At 34.9% G+C, this 26,873-nt stretch overlaps 1 protein-coding gene across 8 annotated transcripts in view; it reads right to left on the reverse strand.

Annotated features, from left to right (window-relative positions):
• SCN1A (sodium channel, voltage gated, type I alpha subunit) overlaps nucleotides 1-26,873 on the reverse strand; it is a 101,423-nt gene that overhangs the window by 21,377 nt on the left and 53,173 nt on the right. For 6 of the 8 annotated variants that reach the window (XM_014954269.1, XM_014954276.1, XM_014954271.1 and 3 more), the window contains 14 exons: nucleotides 26,141-26,204; nucleotides 24,991-25,132; nucleotides 24,629-24,835; nucleotides 23,839-24,144; nucleotides 22,735-23,115; nucleotides 21,428-21,560; nucleotides 20,343-20,581; nucleotides 17,889-18,062; nucleotides 16,908-17,264; nucleotides 15,722-16,204; nucleotides 12,142-12,259; nucleotides 10,519-10,673; nucleotides 6,921-7,094; nucleotides 4,642-4,764 (listed from right to left, as the gene is read on the reverse strand). In XM_014954269.1, the coding sequence (XP_014809755.1) occupies nucleotides 4,642-4,764; nucleotides 6,921-7,094; nucleotides 10,519-10,673; nucleotides 12,142-12,259; nucleotides 15,722-16,204; nucleotides 16,908-17,264; nucleotides 17,889-18,062; nucleotides 20,343-20,581; nucleotides 21,428-21,560; nucleotides 22,735-23,115; nucleotides 23,839-24,144; nucleotides 24,629-24,835; nucleotides 24,991-25,132; nucleotides 26,141-26,204 (3,056 nt within the window). The remainder of the gene's footprint in view (nucleotides 1-4,641; nucleotides 4,765-6,920; nucleotides 7,095-10,518; nucleotides 10,674-12,141; nucleotides 12,260-15,721; nucleotides 16,205-16,907; nucleotides 17,265-17,888; nucleotides 18,063-20,342; nucleotides 20,582-21,427; nucleotides 21,561-22,734; nucleotides 23,116-23,838; nucleotides 24,145-24,628; nucleotides 24,836-24,990; nucleotides 25,133-26,140; nucleotides 26,205-26,873) is intronic. The other 2 variants (XM_014954273.1, XM_014954275.1) reach the window with 1 other exon arrangement.

The following is a 26,873-nucleotide window of genomic DNA, read 5'->3' on the forward strand; positions in this document are numbered from 1 at the left end:
AACAAACACAAATCTGGAAAAAAGTCAGATCAGTTTCAATTATATAAGAAACTTCTTCAAAAGCTTTGTTCTAGAAGAATTATAGTCTAAGAGAAATGTCTAAATACAGGATGTTTCCTGTATGATTTATGAACATCTATAGAGTCTTCTTACATCAAAGTTTGTATTTTTTTAAATTGTCTTTCAGGAGACATAACACTTCTAATAGACTGTTCTTAAAACTCAATGGTAATGACTAAGATCACAGTCCTCAAAAAATCCTTCAAAGTGCATAATCTTTTGATTAACAAAACATATTCCTCTATATTTAAGAGAAACTTATAGAAGAGAGAGAATACACTTTCTTGACAGTGCGTAATAATTATTAACCATGAGGTAAGATGCTAAATTTACAGTAAATGCTACTTATGTTGATATATCACTTACACTGAATCTATAAAACCTCTGCACTAATGATACTCTTCTACAGATGGTGCTTGCAAGGGTGGTAGTCTAAGAACTGGATTTTTCTAAGGATCTGACACTGCATGCAAATTTTTTATATCACTGACATGTCTCCTGCAGGACATTTCTAAACTCCAAGAAAGATACTAAAAAAATAATAGTTATTAGTATTTTATAAAAAATTTCAAAAACTAGTTTCCAACACAGGCCAAAGAAGACTGAATTGATTCCAAGAAAGGATTATATATGTTATGTGATGTCTTGTGTTCTCTATATACACTTGGAGTGATTTACTTAATGTAACATATGGGGATTTAAAAATTATGCACAAATTTAAACTGTAATTATATAAGTATTTGTAGTTGTGACTATTCATAGTGTTTTGGTGTGTGCTTAATGTATTACAAGTAATGTTCAAAACTTTCTATGGGATATTTTTGAATGTATCTAGCTATAAATTGAGTAATGGAGTAAAGCACAGATCTTTCCAAAACAATGTAAAAGCCAGATTCAGACTTTTAAAGAAAGCCATTTTTATCTCAGTTAAAAAAGCATCTAAAAATCTAAAAATAGCTGAGCTACCTTTCTCCTGCAAGAAGAACTCTGTTTTCATGTTATTTCTTTAACATCAGAAATTTCAGAGGACTATTTCCAAAGATTTAAAGCAATTAAGAAGGGGGTATAGGGTGAAGGTATATAATCTACTTTTACTCCTACTGGGATTCTCAGATAAGGTTGTCTTTCCTTCTAACCCTAAATACACAATGTAGTGATAAGTCACAATGTAATCATTAAGGGTAGAAAAGGGGGAAATACTGTACCCATAATACAGATAAGGGGAGGAACCAGTGGTCCACCCCATCCAATCTGAAGAAAGGTTATCCTATATGAAATAGAAATATATAGCCTGTTATTAGTTATGAATCTGTAATGACAGACACTTGATGTTATGTTTTATAACTCAGTCATATGAGAAATGTTTCTTTCCTACGAATGAAGTTTGAAGTACTCTTGAAAATGTCTCATTATCACTTTCCTGGTAAGGGAATCTAAGGAATAGCCATTGAATTTTAGAGGATATTTAAGACATCAAATACTCTAATTTAGTTTTACAAGTTATGAAATTGGACTGGAAATTTGAAATACAGTAAATGTTTAAAGCCATCAGCCAGAAATATGCATAAGGCATGCAAAACTGAAAGTGCAAGTGGATTTCAGATTGTTTGCTGCCTTCTACTATTTCTCTAATAAATAAATCAAGCACGGCATGACATGCTTTGTTTTGTGAAATTCGACACAAATGCATGCTTTATTGTCACTTAATTCTCTAACTCAGCAAAGCAATGTATACTCAGTATTCTACATTTACAAGTAGCATACCAATTCAGAACTAGCGCAAAAGCATTATATTGCAAGTACTAAAAAGCTAAACAAAAAGCAATGGGTATATTCAAATCTCAGGTTGCAGATACTTCTGCCAGTACATAGACTAATTGAGATGAGAATATAAACCCTAAGACAGAAGTATAAATTAAATTAAAGCAATTCTTTACTTTGCCTTCCAGCATCTGGGTGGAGTTGTTTTTGAGATTCACTGTAGAAAGTATTAAAATTTCTCAGAATTCAGTATACTAGCAGATATTTTAAATGCCTTTAATAGGGCAAAATTCACTTCTGTGCTCAAGATAAGCACAGGCTATGGACTGCTTAGCCTATTTTAGTGCAAGTGATTCATATATCTTACATTCATTTTGGAAAGAGAATTTATCCCATTTATGAAACAGCATAATTAAAAAATTAAGTTGTAACTGCAGAGTATAACTGTAGACTTATAAGAATATAACTTAAAAAGCAAGTATGTTTCATATTTAGGGAAAACAGAATACTTACTAGTATTAACTGACTATGTAAAATGGTGTATTCTTCGAATTCACCAGAATGGTAAACTTATTTATTAATAAATTTGATTTAAACTAGCTGAGAACTTAGAAGATTGTTTAACAAATTGACGCGGAGCTTTTTACATACTGGGACTTCTGTGGAATACATACGATCTCTTATATTTTCAAGGCAAAATTTCCACAGCTTTAAACATGGAAGTAAACATTAAAATTATAAATACATGCTGAATAAAAACTCAGCTTGTTTTATCACAGCTCAGTGTAGATATAGACAATATGAGAAAGCAGAGAGGGTTGATTTATTTTTACTTTCTATTGGCAGATAAAAGAATCTGGGTTTATGTATTTTTATGAAATGAGCTCAGTTTCTGAGAAGACTGACTATAGTCTTATCATGAGCTGGTCAATTATTTGTTATTTGAATCTTTTTACTGTTTGTGAGTCATTAATAAAGTAATGCTACTATCTGTCAATAAGCTGGTGTGAATACTTTCCAAATGCTTTGGAAAAATCATTTTCAGGAGTATATGTAGTAGTAATGGTAAGGTCTATACTGTTGGCCAGTCAAATTTGCTAAGTGACAGGAATCGGTTACTTCATTGATTATCATTAATCTTGGAGAACCGAGCTGGAACCTTCTCCGTGATTCCTGCACAGTAGGTCCCTTGTGAATTATTCATGTTAGGTGTCTGAAATTCTATATGATTTGGCTTCTGGCATAATTTCATACTTATTCAGTGAGAAATAAGGGAAATCAGTAAAGAGATTTCAAATAACAGGTATTTTTCTTTAAGCATGAATATCATAAAACTTTTAAGTGGAAAATTTGCTCTGGCAATCATGTAAAGATATAGAAAAATGGAATAAAACATTTGGAAATCAATTGTGTGGTTGTCTTTCTAGAAATTTTCTGTTTTTTTCCAACATCATCTAAAGAGCTGCATTTCTTGTCCCTGTGTAGCTTCTGTACTGGTCTCCCAGTCCTGCAGCTGACCAGAACATTATTTAAAAAAGTAAAGCTGAAAGCAATTTCCCAACACTTCTTTGCACGAAACCACATTTACCTGAATGTTCATGAACAGTAAGTACAAAGAAAGAGAAAGAGAAAATGGCTAAATCAAATAGTCATTCCAAACTTAAAGGAAAATTCGTACATTCTGTAGTGCATGACCAGCTCTTCCCCTGCTCAATATCGATTCGTCAATTTCAAATGATGAGAAAACTGTTAAAAGTCAATTTGCTATATGAAACTGAAATGTATTAATCTAGAAATCATTGGTTAGCAATATTTTTTTCTGGTGCATTCTGAAGTAGAGATATGTAACTTGATGAACACAATTTAAGAACAGAATTCTAAGCCTCAATTTGACTTGATTAAGCTTAGATTTGTATCTAAAGGATGTTCAGACAGAATATTCCAGGCTATTCCACTGGTTTATAATTGACTTGAAATTCATTAACATGTTTCCTCATGTTTCCATGAAGCAGCAAAAAGCATTGTCTTAAAACATATTTCAATGACATGCATATAGAGTTAGTTTGTATTCAGTGGCTTTAAGGAACAAAAGGTATAAACAAATGAAAAAATAAGTTAAAATGCTTTCTTGAGTGAGATGAATAGTAAGCAGGGCCCCTAAATTACTCAGAATATGTAAGAAATAACCTTATATACATTGTATTGAATACTGAATAGAGATTCATTGAAATAAGAAAATCATTTACCCTACAAAAACAATGATTACATAGAGAAATCAAATAACTTGATTTGTTTTTAAAGTCAGCCAAACTCAGAAATAGATTTAAACCACTAGTGGATACCTCTAATACCATCTAGTAAAATTCAGTGTGATTAGACCAAAGGCAGTTTATCAAATATGAAGAAAAATGAAGGATTTCAACTAGTAACAGAAAATATCTTCACTAACTAATGCTAAATTAGATTCCTGTATACATATTGTAATTTTTTTATCATTAAAAAAAATAATAAAATCTTGTCACAATTTATTCATTATTAATCATCTATTAAGAGAGTTTGTAGTTGGTAATTTCAAAGCCTTATATGCAAAACTCCTGAGATTGGCTAGAAAGTAAAGTAACCTTAATGAATGTAACTTCTATGTCATACTGCATATGGATTTAGGTGAATTGATGAAGCTTTTTGCTTATCTGTTAGTAAAAGATATGCAATAGATAAAAAGATAGTGCAGCCTTTCTGCATGGACTTGTCATTCCTTATTCTGCATGCATGGATTCTTTCTATGCATGCATAGTTTCAGATTCTTTCATGTTGTCTTACCCTCATGCCTTCAAATCGTGACAAAGCTCTTAGAGGTCTCAAAGCTCTTAGTGTCCTAAGGGACTTAATGGCACCAAGTTCAGAGTAACCCAATGCATTTGCTGTTAAGCTAACCAAAGAGACCTATATGAAAACAGGAAAGTAAAAATTATTACATTGTACATACTACTTTACATACCATAGATGTGAGATCTAAACTTCTTTAGAAGAATCTAATTTTGGACCACTTTCTTCAGGAATAGGAAGTCTTTTAAATAAATAAAAAAAAAGTAATATGAAATAAGAGTAGGATAGCTAAACAAACAAACAATCATATCATAAGGTAACAATATCTGGAAACATGAACACTTCTAAATTTCATATTTTGCTAGTAATTTGAGAGCATTCAAAACCACAAAAATAAAATTAAATTAATCTCTACTTTTTACCAATTCAGGTATTGCTCTCACTTCTTTTTTTTTTTTTTTTTGTTTTACAATGCTGTTGTGATCACTACAGTTGATAACACTTATTTGGTTCCCCAAAACTAAAAGGGAAATGATTGAAGTCTGTTTTGAATTAACAGATGGGTCACAGAGCAACATTGCTCCTCTGGAAATTGGTAGAAAAGATTAATTTCTATATACAGTTATACTGACTAATCTTTTTGCCTTACTGCTGAATTTATATGCTGTACAGGCTGACATTAACCTGGATTATGCCATTTTTTAAAGACCTTATAAGAACAGTTCCATAGGTGGCAGAAGTCCACAGGCCTTTATATATTCTATGTCCCTACATTCCCTCAGTGAGGAATACCATATTCTCTCCATTTACTATGGCTCCTGTCCAAAATAATACCTTCTGTTTTCTTCCCATTTCCCCTAATTGCTCCTTCATTGCACTGCTCTAATTCTGTGACTATCTATTGGGCCAAAAATAGCATAATGGTCTTGTGTACTCTTTCATTATAAAGAACAATGCATCATTAAAGAGAACTCTGCGACAGTGCTTTTTATGAACCATATTTAAAAACAAGTATTATATGTGAAATCTTTAGCTTTTAAAAGTTAATAGCTTTTCTGTACTTGTCAATCCTAAACTCTAGCAACCCACAAAATGAGGTTCTTCTGAAATCTGAATTTCTTTCTCCACCGCATTCATCATAGTACTGAAAACTTTCGAGCTTTCAAGCTGCTGTAATCAGAAGCCAAATTAAAAGAAAATATCCAGGTGTTTAAATTCATGATTTAATCATGAGTTTATTCAGACACTTGAATATGTGTTATACCTGCCCACAAAGAAGTATTCAAATGTTCACGTTCACAGGATGGCTGTTTGGGATATTATGATTTTAACAATGATGTCAAATATTAATGAAAATGAGTTTAGAAAATGAACAGGTGCTTCTGTTTGCATGCTTCTTCAAGCTTTTTTGTGCCACTTAAGTACCCATTTTGAGAATATTTTAGATACTAAAGAACAAAAGTTTTTTCCAAAGAGAGGATACTATCTTTGTATGAGCACTATGTTTGAATGTGGTTATCTGTAGCTGTATACGCAAAGTTAAATCTTGGATAGATTTAATACATAACGTGCACCAGTCACAAAGCTTGTAGGCACTAGTCACAAAAGAAAGCTTGAGAAAATGAACTACTTTGATTAGCCCTTGTATGCTGGGAACATATTCAGAAACTGTTGGATTTTTAGCAATTCTTTTAGCAATTCTTTTCTGCTTATGAAGTTCAACTTTTAATTATTCACTGTCTGTTACTAAGTCATTGAAACCAGGACAAAATGCAACTTAATTTTAAAATTGAGCTTGTTTAATATTTGTTTTTCCTATAAGTTTTACGAGAAATTTTTGTCCTAAAAATAGAGTGACTAGTTGCAGTTTTGTAACTATGTAAAACAAAGCATTTTAGTTTCACACACAGAACTTCATGGGCTGCAGAAACAGTATGCGTTCGTTTCTGCACTTTGGAGGTTTTCTCAAGGGGCTATACTTAGGACATTATTTCTTAAATTCTCTGTAACTGTATCAATGCATTAAGAAAGGGTCTCTCTCATTTCACAGGACAGCATAGTAGAGCTATAACTATGAGATAACCCTTGCAGGAAAGATTATTGAGCCTGGTGTCAAACACGGCTGTGAAGACTGCAAGTTGAGTAATATTTATTGCACTTCAATACCGAGTAAGCCACACCACCAATGCTACAGATACCTCTTGCATTCCTAGTAAAACCCTAATTCAGGTAAGATAAATATAAAAGTAATATCTAGGAAATACACTACATACATCGACAATCAGGAAGTCCAGCCAGCACCAGGCATTAGTAAAGTATGTCTGATAACCATAGGCCACCCACTTCAGCAGCATTTCCAGAATGAAGATATAAGTGAAGACCTTGTCAGCATATTCCAGCATAGTCTTGATAGTTTTACGCTGTTCAATATATATGTCTTCAAAAGCCTATGAGTAAAAACATTCAAAGATACAAAGATATTTGTTATTCCATTTTGATAGTGCAAATTCTTTAGGAAAAAAAAAAAGCAACAACAAAAAAAGGAAACAATCTTTCTTCAAGAAAAGACATGGGAACTATATTTTCCAGCTCACAGGAGTGAGAAGCAGATATTACACAGGAATGACTCCATTGGTCATTTATGAGGATGAATTATTCTTCTTAGATCTCACAAATAGCATTGATTCTGCAGAGTGGTGTACCTGTACTGAATTCTATTGAGAATATTTGTTTTTCATGTAGATAGATCCATATTTAAAATTCAGGGCCACAGCTGTAAAATTTTCAGGACAATGACAATACAATTGACCTTTTGTTTTTACCATAGAATCATAGAATGGATTGGGGTTGAAGCGACCATAAAGATCATCCCGTTCCAACCCCCCTGCCATGGGCAGGGACACCCCCCACTAGACCAGGTTGCTCAAAGCTCCATCCAGCCTGGCCTTGAACACTTCCAGGGATGGTGCATCTGTGACCTCTCTGAGTAACTTGTTCCAGTGTCTCACCAACCTCACAGTAAAGAATTTCTTCCTAATACCTAATCCAAAATCTATCCTCTTTCAGTTTAAAATCATTACCCCTTGTCCTACCAGTACACTCCCTCATAAAGAGTCCCACCCCATCTTTCCCATAAGCCTCCTTAAAGTACTGGTAGGCAGCCATAAGGTATCCCCAGAGCCTCTTCTTCTCCAGGCTGAACAACCCCAACTCTCTCAGCCTGTCTTCATCAGAGGGCTGGAGCACCTCTCCTGTGATCTTCCTGGCCCTGCTCTGGACTCACTCCAACTGGTCCATGTCCTTCTTATGTTGGGGGCTCCAGACCTGAATGCAGTACTCCAGGTGGGTCTCATGAGAGCGGAGTAGAAGGGCACAATTACCTTCCTCGACCTGCTGCCCACATTTCTTTTGATGCATCCCAGGATGCAGTGGGCTTTCTGGGCTGCAAGTGCACATTAACAGCTCATGTCAGGCTTCTCATCAACCAACAACCTCAAGTCCATCTCCTCAGGGCTGCTCCCAACCCATTCTCTTCTCAGCCTGCATTTGTGCTTGGGATCACCCCAATCCACGCACAAGACCTTGCACTTGGTCTTGTTGAACTTCATGAGGGTCGCATGGGTCCACTTTTCAAGCCTATCTAGTCCCCTCTAGATTGCAATCCTTCCCTTCAGCGTGTTGACTGCACCACACAGCTTGATGTTGTTGGGAAACTTGCTGAGGGTGTGCTCAGTCCCACTGTCCACGTCGCCAGCAAAGATGTTAAACAGCATTGGTCCCAATACCAACACTTGAGGAACACCACTCATCACTGATCTCCAATTGGACATTGAGCCATTTACAGCAACTCTGAGTGTGACCATCCAGCCAATTCCTTATCCACCGAGCGGTCCATCCGTCAAATCCATATCTCTCCAATTTAGAGACAAGGATGTCTCTTAATCCTGTTGGATGTCTCTTTTAAGACACTTTAAGTCACTTTTAAGTCTTTTAAGTTGGATGTCTCTTTTAAATCCTGTTGCTTTTTGACAATTTCAAACAGTAAATCATAAAACAAGTTCTTCCTTTCTTTAAAAAAATATTTATCTAAACGAAATATATGCTTTACTGTATTAATCAGATTTTATGATATATAAAATTTCTGAGATCCTTGCAATGTCATTTGTATTGTTTGTGTGTTTTCACTTCTAGACATTTCAAAAAAAAAAAACCAACTTCTGCTTTTCAGAAATTCTTCCTGTCCTCCAAGAAATTTTTACCTGCAATTTTTGCTTTTAAATTTTAATTATGCTATCATTTTTTATGGAGAACAATTGATTTTATTGGATTGAAAGAACTGGAATGATCTGCTAGCCTGCAAAGATTAATATATTTACTGATATTAACATTCATTTTTACCCAGCCTGCTTTGGAATCACTTTACACCCGTCAGCTCAAATGATTAGTGTTTGTCTATCAATCACCAAATTGACAGATCTGTTTCAGTAATTTTGGATACTTAGATCAGGTACTAGGGTACCTGACATTCACATGAAATCACTAGCAACTTCATTGCACAAAAGTGGTAAGAGTCAACACGTATCTCTTCTGTTTGATAGCTGGGAGTATGCCAGAGGCTAAGCTATCAGTCCTCTTGGCAGCTGGAAGCCTGTCTGCTCCCTGCCTGAATGCCCCCAGGGTGTGGGTTTGCAGGCAGCCTGCAGCTGCCTGTGCCTGCCAGACTTCCCAGCTGTAATGACAGTGAGAATCCTCTGGAGTGTGGCCTTGGGGTGAACATTTGGATACAGTCCAGGTCCAAAGAGACCTTTTCACTATCACAAAGGAAGTTGAAGGCAGAGCAGGGTCTCACATCTCCAGAGCCTTGGCCTAATAACCAGTCTCTGAAGAATTTTCACAAAAGAAATATTCTGTGGATGACACACACCTTCACAAGCACGAGATGCTAACACTGTGGGATTTCAACTCAAGCTTCCTCTGAATACAAGGATGGAAAATTCACCTTTGCCAGATCTCTTGGTGGTACTTTTCTCTCATTTAAGTTCTTGTCACTAAAGGTTTTGTCCACTTGGTAGCATTAACCAAAATTCCTCAGTATAGGCATGAGTCTTTTGTTATTTCAGGGTTTTAAATCACAGGGAAGGTGTCACATGGCATTGAGTAAAAGTTGCTTATTTGATGGTTGTGTTGGTATTAGAGCAAACAAAAGAAGAATGATTCTTAAAGAATGTGGGCTTTATTCTGGGCTTTATTCTGCCCCCACATACTTGTTAACCTTATAGCAAATTCACGTTTTTAGAGATATCATTTTAGTCTACATGAGTATGAGTCAGCAGAAGTTGAATTAGAAGCATACATAATAAATTCTTATTCTTAGAAGGGAATGACTACAAACACACAGTCTCTGTCTTTCTTGCTGTTCTAGCACATAACATTTATAAGACTGTATAAGCCAGCTCTGACTTGCGAGCTGTTTATGCCATTAGTTACTTCCAAACTCTTCTTTTTCCCATAAGTGACAGTTCTTTTTCCCGAGTTATATCAGTAAACACCAGTAAAACCAGAGAACAAACTCAAATAACAAAGTTAAGTATGTTCTCTTCTTCACATGTTGTCCCTCTCCCTGCTTCAGGCATGTCATTATCACTATCAGCAAAGGAATTAAGCTCTCTCTAATAAACTATGCCTGTTCCTCTGCTGATATACTGTTGAGAAGAGACATTTTCTACCATTCTTTCAAAGGCCTGACTAAAATTTATTCCTGTCATTTGAATTGTGTCTTCTTTCTGGCAGAGAAAACTAACTATGTTTGAAGAGCCAACTTTGAAGAAGTTTTCTGACAACATTGTGACACTCTGTTTGTGTTCTACTTACCAGAGCTCCACTACTGAGGAGAATCATAAAGACAATGAAAGTCTCGAACCAGTTGTGTTCAACAATCCTGAAGCAGGTTTTTCTAAGGTTCCACCACTGCTTTCCTCTTCCTTCTTCTATACTTACTTGACAGCACTTGAACCTTCGTACACAGCCTTTAAAACAGTGTATGTATTGAGGAGGGGAAAAAAAAAGAGATTTTGTTGAATTGCATTAATTTCGGTTATTTATTCTATTAGTGCTACAATGCTACTTTTCCAGAAGCTGTGTTATTTAATAAAATCCCAATAGATTTCCACCTAGATGACCTTCTTTTTCTCCAGAGCAAAAAAATTTAACAAAAAATGAAAAAAATGAACAAATGAGAAGAAAGTATTTCTCATATATCAAGAACTAAGTGCTCAATACAGTGCATGCAAAAGATAGAAGTCCGTGAAACAAGAAATCAAATTACAAAATACAAAGTATGAGTAAAAATATTCATACTCATCCAAATGTATAGTAGGTTTATGTAGTATGATATGGGCAAGTGTTATTAAATTGTACTTTCTTTTGTTTCAGATATTAAATTGAGACAATGTTACATTTATTCTATGAGAAAATTCTAAGTCTCCTATCTGAGTTCTGAGTTTCTCAGTACCGGCTAACTTCTCTAACTTGTGTCCTTAATTTACTTAAGCTTTTATGATTTAGCTGCTGACTTAATTTTGTTTCTTCTTTCATTTAGGTAGAAAAATACTAGTGATCAAAAATGATATTTTCTTTCCCAAATCCAAGTCTGTTACAGTACTACTTCTTACTAGTTCAGTGTAAATTTCTAAAAAAATGTCTATTACCATGTCCAGAAATCACCCAACTCCAGCACTGACAGTAGTGTTTATTTTCCACTCTAAATCTAACTTTTACTTACAGATAATAAAAATGGCATTTGTATCCTTACATTACTGTTTTAAACATATTCCTTTTCCCACCTCCATTAGAGGCACACATCCATAAGGTTTCTCACAAGGAAATGCCTTGGCAAATAAAGTTTATAATCAGATTCTTGTTTTATTAAGTTTTGTAAAAGGGCCAATAGAAGGAAATATCAAAGATTAATGAATCCACCAGGTGAGACTGTTCTTAGCCCAAGTGGAACACAAAGGCTCTTCCTTCTCTTTTTGTCAATTTGTAAAAGGTTCATTTAGTGTTTTGCACAAAACCATCCAGGTGCAGTTTTTATTTACCACTCAGCACCTGTTTCAATAATGTATACTTTATAAGGCACTTAGATAACTATGAAGAGTGGTATAAATATAATGTGTTATTTTATTATCTAGAAGACTAACTAAACTCAGAAAGTATAGTAGTTTGCACTAAAATAAAACTTTCAGTAATATGTTTTTCTTCAAAAATAATGATAAATTTCTGAAAGTGTTTTCTAAATTGTTTATCTGATACATAATACAATGGAGGTATCTGTAACCATTTAGTAAATTATGGTCTAAAAGTACTACCACTAATAATAATAATTTAAAGATTAACAAAAGAGTAATTCAATACACAAATATTGATACTTAGTTTGAATAAATAACTATTCTGTATTGTATGAATAAGTATTATTACTATGTTTGTTCTAAACACCTTCTGTGAAGCAGGCCTCTGGCTCCTGGGCTTCTTCAGGTTCAGCTTCTGGTTGCTCTTCTGCAGGAAGTCCTATATCAACTGTGCTACCTTCGGATGAACTAGACGAATTCAACTTCTGTAACAGGGAAAAAAGAAAAGCATCACAAATGGACCGCAAATATTTTTAAGGCAAATACTAGTTGTTCTCAGAATAAGTAAATAATTCTGCCATGGTTTTGAATGTTCTAGTATTAAACGTAAGTAAATTGCTGTTAAACATATGTGAAATTCGTACAATCTTTGGTTTTCCTTCTGCATTATGGATGCATTATCTAGAAGGTGTATCAGTGATAGATAAGGCTTTAAACAAAGTTATGGAAAAATCTGAATGATGATGCTAAACCTGCAAATATTTATGACCACAACTAGCCGTAAGTAGGAATGGTCTCTCGACCTACATAGAAATAATGAAGCTTAAATATATATGCAGGAATCCATAGCATCTAATGAAAATCAGGTAAGAGCCTAAATATAACTATTTAAATGAGGTGGGAGTTAAGAGGGAAGGGGGGAAAAAGCATTGAGAAAGGTATACTTTAGAGGTCAGCAAGTCCAGATTAAAATTGCTGAAAGTCTAGCTCAGAGTGAAGCAGAAACTGCATACAATAAGGCTGAGATAGATTAATGGTGGCCCATAAAACATCAGATTGTACTTTTTAACCTAATCAAATTTTCAATAGCGTGGTGAGCATAAAGAGAGAGGAGCGGAAGGTGGAAATCATATTTAAAAAACCTGAATGCCTTTTAGCTAATCCTACCCCAAAATTTCTCAAAGCATTGTAACATGTAGCTGAGACTTGGTTGCAATCTAGCTGGTTGGTATCGTGGCTAAAGATTGGGTAAAAGTTGTGAAGGAAATATATTTAAGGATGTAGAGGTAAACAAAATAATGGAATAAATGCAATATAGGTTCATCACTGCTAGGTTGCAGCAGGCTTTTTGATACTGAGGACAAAAAAAATCCCCAAACCCTAACAACAAAACTCTTACTAAAGCAGTAGCCAGTCTATTTTTTCAGCAACAACTCCAGGACTCGTTGACATTGAGTTGCATGAGGCTTAATAAAATTTGTAATATTTTAAGTAGCCAGTTATTAGTTAATTTCATCTTGTGGTGACTATAGACATGGGAAGAACAATTTTTCAACTTTATGAGGAAAAAGAGTTGACGTATCCAGTCTCAGGTTCTGTCATTAGTTGTCAGAAGAACCAAATTACAGAGGGTTTTTTCCAAATCACATTACAGAGTTGACACTCTGATATTTTTACAAAAATATTGTATACTTCTAGTAATCCATTTTTTACAAATCATCCTTTCCAGTATGACTTATTACTTTTCAAAATAGTTTTTATAATACCTTTCAAAACTTTTACAAAGCTTTTTCATTTTTGGAAAAAACCTTTTAATTTATTTCTCTATTTCCTTCTAAGAAGCAGAGTTTCTGTAATTGTCAGCTACACTTTGCACACTAAAACTAAGCTCTTTGAAATATAGTTTGTAATTTTACGATGATTAATTCATTACTTTGCTAAGGCAGAAAAAGAGTACTCAACTGAAAAACAAAACAAAAGAAAATAAAACAAACAAACAAAAAACCAAACCCCTACAGGTGTCCCCCCCACTTTTAGAGCTGACCCAATCAGCAAAAAGGGATCCTGGCCAGCACTGTAAAACTCCAGAAATGGTGCTGAAACACTCAATCTGGTCTGAAGCCAGCTGGAACTCACCTGTTAGTGCCCGCTGGCCTGAGAATTAGAGAATAAATACAATCTTTTGTAAGTGGGATCTCATGAAAAACTCAGCTAATTCAAAGGCTCTGCTGTTCCAGTGTTTATAATTTCTTTTTTTACGGTCCCATTATACTAAAAGTCAATAGAAAATAAGGAGTTGGACTCAAATCCAAAACAGCACTGCTGGATGGATTTTCCATGGAAAACTATTAAGAGATTCATAAGCTTCTGGAGGAAGTCAGAAATGTCATAGTACTTTCTCAATGGGATAAAAGGTAACCCTGGTCCTACAGGCAGTAGCTTTCCTAAACTGAATCTATTCCTCGTTGGTCAGTCATAAACCAGCTTGTTTCACTCCACTTGACTGCCTGCTGTATGATGGGTTGGAAGACTGGACTGGCCTGGCCAGCATTAAGGTAGTTGCATGGAAAGTAGATGACCAGTGGTTATTTTTCTCCAGTGGATCTTTGTTTAAATGCTGTATTAATTAGAAATTATTCTTGCTGGGGCAAGTTCATAATGTGCTCAAATACATTCTTATAACCTCTATTTGTGGCAGCAGTTCAGAAGCTTGAGTCAAAGCCAAATTCTAAGACATTTTGGCTAATATTTAACAGGAAAATAAATATTAATGCTTCAGATATTACTTGGGAAAAGGGAACACCACTATCTCTGAAACAGGTTGCCATGAGAGGCTGTTGTGTCCAGGTCTCCTTTCTCAGGGGAGGATGCAAAGACTGCACTTAGCTTAACAATGGATTTTTGTTGAGAGCACTACAAGGCTTATGGATACTGAAGTGATGGCAGTACAGAATTCAGCTAGCCTAAAATTAGGCATCTTAAGTACTGTTAGCAATACAACAGTGGGAGAGGAAGATGAGCTATCTCATAAAGAAACTGGATTGCCACCAGAATGGAAACTAGCTATTTTAAGGTTGAAGTTCCTTAAGTCAGAAAATTAATTTTGTTAAAATGTCTGGAAAGATAATTTTCTGATTTGACTAAAATGTCGACAAACTAAGTCACTGAGGGTGTAGTTGTTTTTCAAATTATGTTATCAAATCAATTTAAATTATTTTTTAAAAATAGCCACAGACAAAAAGTCATGTAAAGGAACAATTACAGCTGTAATAGGTTTTTTAAAGATACAGTTCTCAACAAGTTTTTATATCTATAGCCTGCTTTGGCATTCCCTTAGATACTTTTGCCTGTTGATAGTATTTTTAATTTTTAACAACTAAATGAATCTGAAGTATATTGAAGATCCCATGGTTAGAACTTCTTTTTATGGGAATCTAGGTCTCAAAGAGCTGACAATTTTAAAATCTAGAATTCCAGTGTCTAAAGGAAATACATAAACTATCTTTAAGTTTTCTGGTTTATACCTGCTCACAAAAAAAAATACTGTAGAGGGGGATTTTTTTGAGTGGCAGAGAGATGTATGACATGCCTCACAGCACTCTTGTTACAGGAGGAAAGCAGAAGTTTCTGGTGGGACAAGGATGGAGCTAAGGCACTGCTCTGCTCTACCAGTTGTTGCAACTATCATATGGACCATAAACAGTTCTTATGGACTAGCTCATTTTCCCTTTGCTTGGCCTCTTATCTCCTCTTGGAGACTGTAATTTTTACCCCTTTCTCACACTTTTGTTCATCAAGAATTAACCCCTCCTTTATACACTCATTTATGTCCATGTAAAAAGAACTGTCAAAATAACAAATGATCAAGAACTGAATACACTAGCTTATGCTGAAAAAAATAAAAATACTCAAGAGATCAGAGAGAAATGCACAAATTATCTAAATACCTCTTTGCTTTCTTCCAGGTCTGATTCACTACTAAATTCCTCTGTGTTTAGATTTTCAAAGTCGGATTCACCCACAGCAATGGGCACTGTCACAGTGAGACTTGGGTTGTTTATGAATGACATGTAATCACTTTCGTCAATTATGTATTTTTCCACACTGCTACCTGTGCCTATGCCACTAGTTGTTCCATTCACATCTTTAATATAGTCATGGTCCTTGCTTAGATCCACGGTTGTATGGTTAGAAATACAGCTATTTTTGTTGTTCAAATCTTCAAGTGGTTTGATTTCATCTAAAGCTTTTTGTTTTTTAACAAAAGCTTTTTGGATGAATTCACGTGCTTTTCTCTTCACATAATCTATGCCCTTCTGCATTCTTGCTACAGCAATTTGGAGATTATTCATTTCATTGTCATCATCTGTCACGGCAAGGTTGTCTGCACTAAATGAGCTCAAGAGCAAGGCCAAAAATAGGTTCAGTACCTGCAGAAAGACAAAAAAAGGATGTTCTAGACTTTATCTCAACAAAGAATATTTATTTTTTAAAAAATTGTTGTATAAGTGACATCAAAGACTAAAATCCCAATAATTCATCATAACCGAAGAAAGGCACCTTCAAAAGTTTTTCTCTTCTCCATAAAAAACTTTTAAAATTTTGCTTAGGTCCTGTTCACTATTAAAAAGATATTCCTGCAACTGACTAGTATCTGTAAATGTGTCTTTAAATCCACAGTATATAAATATTTTGGTGCAAAATCTTATAATCTAAAAATGGAGAGAACAGATTTGCTATTCAGCATCATTAAAAAGTTTAATTTATCCCATCACACAGTAGAAAGTAGATTATTTAGCTTGCTAATCATATGGGAGAAATAATAAAAAAAATCAACAGCAAATGGTTTATAAAGAGCCCATAAACTAAAATTATTTGAAGCACAAAATATTTACAAAGAGCCAAAAGACAAATTAAGAATGTGACTAAGTGCTCACTCTAACATTCTTATGGTTTTGATATTGCAGAATACTTTGTTCTCAATCCAAAAAAGCTCTTAAGCTTAACTTTAAGCATTGCTTGAAACCACCTGCTTAAGTGCTTTGTTGAAGCAGAGCCAGAGCACTTTGTTCACTTCAGGATTGAGCCCAGTTTATTGCCAAATAATTTTCTGCTAATGCTTTGATTACATACCACTAGGTTTCCAATCACCATGACCATCATGAAGACCGTAAGGCACATGGCTTGGCCAGCAACCTCCATGCAGTCCCACATCGTTTCTATCCATTCTCCACACAGCACTCGAAATACGATCAGAAAAGAGTGAAAAAAATCTTGCATATGCCAGCGTGGAAGAACACAGTCACTTGCAATTTTGCAGACACATTCCTTATAGTTTTTCCCAAACAGCTGCATCCCAACCACAGCGAAAATGAACACAATGATGGCCAACACCAAGGTCAGGTTCCCCAGAGCTCCCACAGAATTACCAATAATTTTTATCAGCATATTTAGGGTTGGCCAAGATTTTGCCAATTTGAAAACTCGTAACTGGAAGAAAAGAAAAATAATGTTAGGATAACCAGCAAGAAAGACACAAATTTTAATGTTAATTTGTGGAAGGATATTACTGCAAAATATGCCCCGAGTATGACTTTCAGAGGGTATCCTTGTGTCTCAAAGCACAAAGATGGAAAGTTCAATCAACAAAATTTAGTGACACTTGAGCTTGATATCCTCAAAGCATACATTTTACTGAAGGTCAAAGAAGCTACCAGTCATACTAGATGGAATTTAAAATCTAGGATTCATCTGTTAAAATCACCTGGGACACTTTTCTACTGGTATTCGTAGAGTATATTTATTCCTGTGATACCAATTACAGCACAGTACACCTAGTGAGTTGATTTCTTTTTGCATAGCAGGATGTTTAAAATGTGTATATAGAATAAATACATTGGAAATAGGCTCAGAGCACCCACTGCTATCTCTTTGTCTGGATCTCTATCAATTCCCATTGAAGACAGTAAGATACAGCAAGCAATACAGTTTTGTACTAATGAGAGAGACATCAGGACCAGTATCATGGCAAACATCAAGCAGATTTTTAAGGAAAAAATGGAGTTGTTTTAATGAAGCCCTTCTGAAAAATCAGTGCAATTGATGCATATTTACCAATCTGAATGATCGAAGAACTGAGAGTCCTTCCACATCTGCAAGACCAAGCTCAACCAAGCTAAGGGTTACAATAAAACCATCAAAAATATTCCAACCCTCCTGGAAATAATAGTAAGGATCCATTGCAATTATCTTGAGAAACATTTCTGCTGTGAAGATTCCAGTGAAGACCTGAATTCAAAATACAGTTTGTTATTTCAGTGTGAAATATAACATTACTGATTTAGCTGTTTTCTAGGTTTTTAATTCAAGGTACATATCTGCAATGTCTTATCCAAAACTGGTACTTAAAAATAGTTCAGTACTGTAGTGATTTCTTAGGCCCACTTTCCCCTAACAAGTGTCATACAATTTTTTCAATTAATTAAATTTTATACTAAACAAATTATATAAGCTTCTGTTTCATAACATTTATAATCCAATTCCAACTCTAACAGGATATGGACTTTCCCATGTACTGTACAAACACAATCCCAAATTTGATTTTCACAACATAAACCAGAATGCTTTCCAAGAAATTATATGGTATAACATCTTTCTTGGTATACTAATTACATTATGCAGCAGCATGAATAAGGCCAAATCTAAGACTCCAGAGGGGCCATTCCTTTGCTGCTATAACCTGCCATAATCCCGTTCAGTTCAACAGAGATAAGATTATTTATACCAGATGGGGATCAGCTGAGATACAACAATTTGCTGAAGCTGAGGAAATTCTACCTGGGTGTTGCCAGTAAGTTCAGTGAAGCTGATTGGCTCAATCACTTTAATGTCAGGAATCAAAAAGCATTTAAAAATGCATTTTAAATGTGATATTGCTGGCAATCGTTTCACATCATTATGCTATGCTGAATAAAGTACGAATAATATTTAGGAGCCACCAAGGTGGTGACCCTGAGTAGCTTTGAGAGAAATTTTAAAAGAATTTCCTGTAAGGTAGGAATGTAAGCCACTCTTGAAGGCTGCCTGAGCCCTGGTCTGAAATGCTTTCTTGTTTGGTTTTGATAACCCATTTTCAAGCAAGTTGAACAGAAAAATGGGACAGCTACAGAGAATAATCTAACTGGGATAATCAGGAGATGGCCAAGAAGAGTCTGACTTGCTCCACCAAGGAACACCAATGCTCAAGGTAGATTTTATTACTGTCTTTACATACATTCCAGTTATAAACACCAGAGAGGGAAAGGTTACTATTTTTTGAGCTACAGGATTGGAACCACTGAGGAAGAGGTAGGAATGAGTAAATACAGTTTGAAATGCTGACTTGGGTTTCTAACAATCAGGACAATGAGGTTCTGAAGGACCTTTAAAGTGCAACTATTGGAGCAGGTGAACCCTGGGGACATCTATATTGCAGAAGGGGTTTATGTCAGGGAGCCAAAGACTGGAAGAGCACGGTGCTTATAGCCAGATTGTCTCGCACTCCTGTAGTCAGATGTATACCAAGACTTATATGGCATTTTCTTGGTTGGAAAACAAACCTACAAAATACTACAATACAGGATTTTACTTTTTACTAGGAAACTCAGATTCAGAGTTTCCCTTATTTTAAATATATGAAAACCAGCTATGCATTTATCTATTAATTCTACTTTCTAAATCCTGTAGTTATTTACATGATCTGAGATATTTTTTCCTCATTACAAAACAAGGATTATTAAAAATCCCATTATCACAAATCATTTCTTAAAATAAAAGACAAAGTAGGACTGCAGCTGCAGATACTTCTATGTGATCAAACCTGTCAGTTCAAAAGCCTCACAGCTACAAAAAATTAACTCCTGAATTCTTTAATAATTTATCTTTTCGAAGTAAAAGGGAGAAAATATAGCTGACAACATGAGGAAAAGATATCTTACTAATTTTCTGAAGATAAAAAACATAAAAACTATAAGAGGAAAACGTACTGAAGGATATTTTTAATAGTTTTACATAAAGCATATAAGGAAAACAATCAACATAAGTCTTTTACAGAAAATTCTAGAAATGCTTTTAAATGGCTCTTTTAGCTACCGTAGACCTGTGCTCAGGAAACAGAGCAATTAAAAACACATTCATAATTTAAAGATTTGGTTTGTATTGTATTGATTGAAAAAGTATCACTATGTTTATTTACATAGCTTCTTTTTCATGGAAGTAATGCATTTCCTGGTTTAGTAGCTGGACAAATCAACTTCTGTTTAAGGTGGACTTTACTTAATGTAGCATTGGTGCCATTTTTTAAATTTTTAATTTGGCTTAGCAGAACACTAACACATATATTGATTTTACAATATCCTAAGTTACATGAGTCAGGGTTGAAAGTGAAATTTTCAAAAATGTTCTGGCGGAGTCATATCTGGAGACCAATAAATGTCCAATAAATCTACTTTCTAAAGAGTGCAAAAAGAGTGCAGTTATTTCAAACATACTTCCTTCTAAATCATGAACATAAAAACCCAACAGACTTACCAGATTTCCAACTGAAAGTACGTTATTGAATTCATCGGTCATTGGATAATGTTCCATAGCCATAAAGAGTGTATTTAAAACAATGCAAATTGTAATAGCCAGGTCAACAAATGGGTCCATTACCACTAAGTTGACAATATGTTTTACTTTTAACCAATGTGGACTGCAGTCCCAGATCAAGAAAATATTTGCAAATTTATACCAACATGGTGGGCATTTCTGTCTTGATTCTTCAAGTTCTGTGGGAAAAGGAAGATCATACAGGTAACTATCTAATTGCTTTAACATTCCTCAATCCTATATGAATTGTACTAGTCAGATTGTCAATCTGAACTAGTACTGATTAACTTTATACTTTTTTACAGGGCTTTTCAAGAAAGTCTTAAAAAATTGCAATCAAATGTATTTATTTTGTTCAAAGCTTATCTATCAAGCACAACTTCTCTGTATTCCAATCACTATTCTGATCGGTATCAATTTATCAATTTTTATTATGTATTTCATTGTTCTTTGGTTCTGTTCCTTCAGTCTGTTCCTCCCACTTATTCTTTATTATGTAAATATTTTTGTTTTGAAATTCATGCTGTTTAGGTAAAAATTTTCAATATATTTTTTGTTCCTAGTTCAAAAAAAAAAAAATTATCACCAAGAATAGCACTTCCTTAAAGAGTAATTGCATAAACATAAGTCTTAAAGTACATATATATTTTAACAATAGTTGCATATATTTGAAAAATGTTCAGTGGCATTTTTGTGTCCAATGATATATTTTTAATTAATATGCATAAGTACACACTCAGTTATGACCACCAAACATAACTCTGTAGTCCTGATGACCATTGAGGTAGATGATGGCAAAAAAAGGAGATAGAAATGCTTACCTATGTAATAACTTTAATGCTTATCAAAGCCATAACATTATGTAATAATGAATAAAGAGCTTTGAGTTTACTGATAGATGTGTCAGTTTGTGGGATGCTATCTGTTAATTAAGCAATTTGAAATCAGTTTTTAAGTTTCAACACAAATTTTCAGAAGTCCAGTGAAAAACAGGTATTAAATGCTAAGCTATGTGTAGCACATACCTTCCACAGTGTTTGTGAGGATGCTAGCAATACTCATGGCTCTTTCCCTTAAAGCTGGATCTTCGAGGAAGTCCATAGAAACGTGGAAAGAGCCTGATATTCTCTTCCTCATTTCTGCTTCTGTAGTGGTGCCCTATACAAAGAACAATAATAGGTGAGACCATGTTGAAGTAATAAGATAAGCAAATACTATATAGAACCCTGTTATTAATGTCTTAGCTTGGATACGTGCTTCGTGCACTTTAATTTCTATCATGTCAGACTTCTATTACTTTTTTGTATCTTTTAAATAATTTTTAAAAGATATCAGGCAATAGTTAACTACTGTTCAAGACTGAGAGCTTATTTACTTTTGCATTTATTTCCTTCAAGCTATGAAAAATTACTTAAACAAGTGGAAAAGGATTGAGCTCAAAATATTGTATAAAATTTTTACAAATTGTAATTCTTTTTCCTTGCTTTTGCTGACAGAATATTCTGGGTTTTGCAACATAATAGTCTGTCCCCCTAGGCAAACTGTAGCAAGTAAGAAAAGTCTGACTTCCTCATGCTTCCTCATGCTAGTGTTTTTTCAGTAATATGAAACTTTGAACTTTGAACTAAGCAAGAATTTTTTTTTGAGACATCTTCTCTTACCTTGTATACAGTAAGAGAATGGCAGCAATATGCACTGCGCATATGTTCACACAGACATTTGTATTTTTGGAAGTGTGTATTGAAATGTGATCTTCCAATAAACTATTTGTTATCTACACTACAGAACTGCACCAGCAACGGATGGAAAATATATAGGAATGATAAATAAATGATAATAAAGAATTGACAACTTCCTTACATTTTTAACAGGGCTGGTAAGGAAGAATATTATCAAAATTAACTAATAATGTTAATTTTGATAAAGTGGTAATAGTATCATCATATTGAGTGCAGTTATATGATAAAATTTTTGTATACTATTTTCAATTGTATAGTAACTATGTTTTTGCAGGCCATAGCCAGATCTTTAGATCAGCCAAAGTAAAGTATAGCACAGTAATACTGTATAGTGCTTTAATGAATGTGTAAGAGCTAATATATTATTACTTAGAAACTGAAAATTTCATTTGTTAGTTATGAGAAATTTGTAAGTAAATTATTAGGTTGCAAACCTATCTTAGCTGTTTTACTTATTAAGATTTTTACAAGATGCAGAAGCATTCACAGCTTGACCAACCAGGAAGCATTGCCAAGGGTTCCATTCTGTAGAAAACACTGGCTGGTGCAGTAAAAAAAGGCCACGATGCCTAAGCTATTTAAAACTTTCTTACATTGTCATCAGTAGCTGGTTTATCTATTATCACCTCTGGCAGAAGCTGTCCAACAGGCGATGTAGGAACAGATGGTCCACCAACCAGGGAAACCACCCCATTGCAATCCACAGTGCTGTGCATCTTCCCATTCACTGGAAACACTGCCAGCATCCTGGATGACCTACTGGCCTGACTAATGTTACTGTTGCGCCGTTCACCGTGTCTGCGCGGCACAAAGAGAGAATCTCTTCTGCTATCATTGTCTTCAAAAGTGCTGTGCTCATCATCAGCAAAGTCATTTTCTGATCCTATATCCTTTGCTCGACCTCTGAAGCTGAAAAGACTTGTTCTGCTGTTACGCCGCGGAGAAAACAGGGAGCCTCGAATGCTCAACAAAGACTGCAGGGAAAAAAATATAATTGTGATTATTAGCAGAAGCCTTCAAATTTATCATTGTTATTAGGAGAGCATGGGTGGTTTTTTCCTATATGAGAGTAATGATTTTTCCCAGAAGATAAATGCTGCTGTGAAATCTTTGTACTTATTTAATTATATTTGGAAGTCAGAAATACCACTGTTCATGGATTCTTAAGACAAAACCAATTATAAGCACCCCTTTCTCCTAATGTTAGTTAGAGTTGCTGAGTAGTTGCACAATACCCATCAAGCAAAAACGGGAGCCTATACATTCTTTCATGTATGCAGCATCCTGCACATACTGAACCAACCTCCAAACATCATCGAAGCAGGAAGAAAATATGAGGCTATCATAATACAAAATTACTGTAACATTTTAATAAGTCTAGATAATATATAATCACTCTAACCCCCCTCTCCCCCCCCAGAATCAGAGACTATTTTAATATGATTTTTAAAAAATCCTACTATAAGAACAGAGATATGAGGTTACACTTAATTGTCTGTGGTTTTTTACAAGACAATCTAGCAGCTACAGCACTTTCTCTCAAGCACTAGCAATAAAAATAAAGTTTAATGAAAATCTCAGCGTTTCCATCATTCTTTATGAAGTAGGGTCATATTACGATACCAGGAAGACTAAAGTAGCTTTGTAACAGCTTATGACGTCTTTAATGTATGCTTCTACTAAACTGTATGCAATACCTGATGTGGAGAAGAATACTTCTTTTCATATGTCAACCTATTGCCTTCAATTGACAATCGGAAACCTTTTCTTCTGATGCTGTCTTCTGATTCAGACTTGTGAAATTCATCTTCATCTTTTTCCTCTCCTCCAGACTGTTCTTTCTGTTTTCTTTTTTTCCTTCTGTTTCTCCTCTCTTTTGCACTCTTTGAGCTCAATTTTGATGCCTCTGAGGAACTTTCTGAGAGGCCTCCTGCTTCTCCCCCAGCGCTGGGCTCCCTTGACTCCGCAGATGCTGTTACTGCTGCTGCTGCCACCGCTGCTGCCTGCCATGATGCAGAATGAATTTGTGTCACTGAGCAAACCACAACATCGCAGATTTTTTTTTCTTGAATTTACTTATACAGAATTTCTGATCCAAACACGCTGGATCTTAACACTTTCCATAGGATATCCTCTCCCTGTTTTTTTTCTAGTTTTCATTACTTAATTGACTTAAGATATGTGTTGGTCATAGCCTTCTTCCATTTTTCATGAGTAGTTTTAAATGCAGAAGTCTAACAGACTGTATTAACGACACTAGAATAAGAAAAATATAATGAATAATGTATACCTTGTTTTGAATATTTCTTCTTGATTATGGCTAGATGTCACAATGTCTTTAGTGCAGAACAGAAAAATCTCTAAGCTAGCTCTGTTGTTGAAAGCCCAAGAGGGTGTTTTATAATTCCAAATTCAGAAAGCAGAGGGTGAATATCTCTAGTAAACTTATTTCCATACAATTCTGCATTACTACACCATAAATTCTACCTGAGCTGCTTCTTGTTGCTTCTTCAGTTGTTCCAGCATCTGTTGAAATTCTGCCTCTTTCTGTTCTGCTTCTTCCATAGTTGCTTGATTCTGTTCTTCATAGGCCATGGCAACCACAGCCAAGATCAAGTTGATCAGGTAGAAAGAACCCAGGAAAATCACCAGAACAAAAAATATCATGTATGTCTTCCCAGCAGCGCGCAGTGTCTGGAAATAAGAATACATTTATTAGCAAGAATACCTTAACAAAAGTTCTGTTTTTCACACTGTGAAAATTAAGATAACATAAGAAAATTGATTTTACGCCTCTTGCATTATTGGTACAAACCTATTTAGTCTATTTTGCATTTAAAAATTCTCACCAATTGATAAAGGTTTTCCCAGAAGTCTTGAGTCATCAGTCGAAACAGTGACAAGAAAGCCCAGCTGAAGGTGTCAAAACTTGTGTAGCCATAATTGGGGTTTCTACCGGCTTTCACACATGTATATCCTTCTGGGCACTGCCTACAAAGACAAACTGGGTGTTAACCTTATATTTTAATATTATCACCTGGAATGTCCAGGAGAAGTATAGGGTTAAAAAGTGGATTTTTCTTTAGTTAACCAGACTAGAAATAATAGCAGTTGTGATTTTTAGTAGAAAAGTATTTTAAAGGACACTAGAAAAATTAAGCAGGAAAAGCACATAAAATTAGTGTAAAAAGTTTAATCTAAGCTTCCAAAAAATAATATTCCAAATAATTTCTTTGATTATCACAGAATGATATGGGGTTAGAAGGGACCTCTGGCAATCATCTAGTCCAACCGCGCTGCCAAAGCAGGTCCACCTAGAGCAGGTTGCACACGAACATGTCCAGGCAGGCTTTGAATGTCTCCAGAGGAGTAGACTCCACCACCCCCCTAGGCAGCCTATTCCAGTGCTCTGCCACCCTCAAACTAAAGAAGTTTCTCATGTTTAGATGGAACTTCTTATATTCAAGTTTGTGCCCATTTCCTCTTGTCCTATTCCTGGGCACCACTGCAAAAATCCTGTCCCTGTCCTCTTGACACTCTCCCTTTAAGTATTTATAGTTGTTGATCAGATTCCCCCTCAGTCTTCTCTTCTCCAGACTAAAAAGACCCAAGTACCTCAGCCTTTCCTCATATTTATTAATGTTGTAACATTGATGTCAATGTCAGTGTTTTCTACTGACTGAGCCTGTTAGTACTGATATGTGTAGCTGGAATTGCAAAATAACATACATTTTTCAGCTGCTGTGTCTGTTACTTCTCATCCAAGCAGGAGCTACACTATTAACAAATTACTGATTCATTCATGCAAAGACTAAGCTCATCTAACCAACCCACTGAGCTCTGATAGGGAACCCAAATCCTTAGTGCAGTGTAAAATCCTGGTATTTCTTATGTGAACGAAAGTGGCGACTCAAAATACAGCACCCCTCCAACTGCACATCTGAAAAACATTAATGTAATTTCTACATGGTACAATAATATGATAAAATTTGGTCTTACCCAGCATCAGAACTATTTCCGCAAAGCAGAGCATCGTTTTGCCCTTCCAGAAAATAAAAATGACCTGTTCAGAAAAGAATTTTTAAAAAATTAAAAAATTCTGAATATGAAAGTTTTCTTGCAGGTCTATGAAATAAATAGTCCTGCTCTAAAAGTGTTAAGGTGGTTTCAGATGCAGTTTTAAACAAGCAGTATTGTTTTTTCAGCATGACCATAACTTTAGAGTAAATGACAGTACGAATTGCTGTCAGGGCTATCACTCACAGAACTTATTGTTTAAATGCCAAAAATGTACTAAAAATCCTGTGAAATGCTGCTGGATGTAGATGAAACGTACAAGTCTCCCTTCGGTCTGATAACTGAGCTAAATCACACTTTATGAAATTATATTGTACAGTTATTTATTAAAATAAATAAATTGTATCTGAAAAAAATATACTGCTAATTTATTTCAAAGTTTCTGATCTGTATTGCCAAGGGTTCCAGTTTGTCACTTACAGACACTTCTGACAGTTACCTAATATGTGAGCTCTGCAAAAAAACACTGAGTTGCCAATGACTGTAACTGTTACAGGTGTGTGCACACTCCAATTAGCCCTCTGATTGGTATGGAGGTCGTGGTATATATCTAAATTTAACTCACACAGAATTACTGCAACAATCAACAACTTGCATAGGCAAGATTTTAGGATTATATGATGAAATTATTGATCACTTTAGGAAAGAAAAATTG

This window comes from Calidris pugnax, unplaced genomic scaffold (genome assembly GCF_001431845.1).
Source record: "Calidris pugnax isolate Ruff unplaced genomic scaffold, ASM143184v1 scaffold103, whole genome shotgun sequence".
NCBI classification, from domain to species: Eukaryota; Metazoa; Chordata; class Aves; order Charadriiformes; family Scolopacidae; genus Calidris; species Calidris pugnax.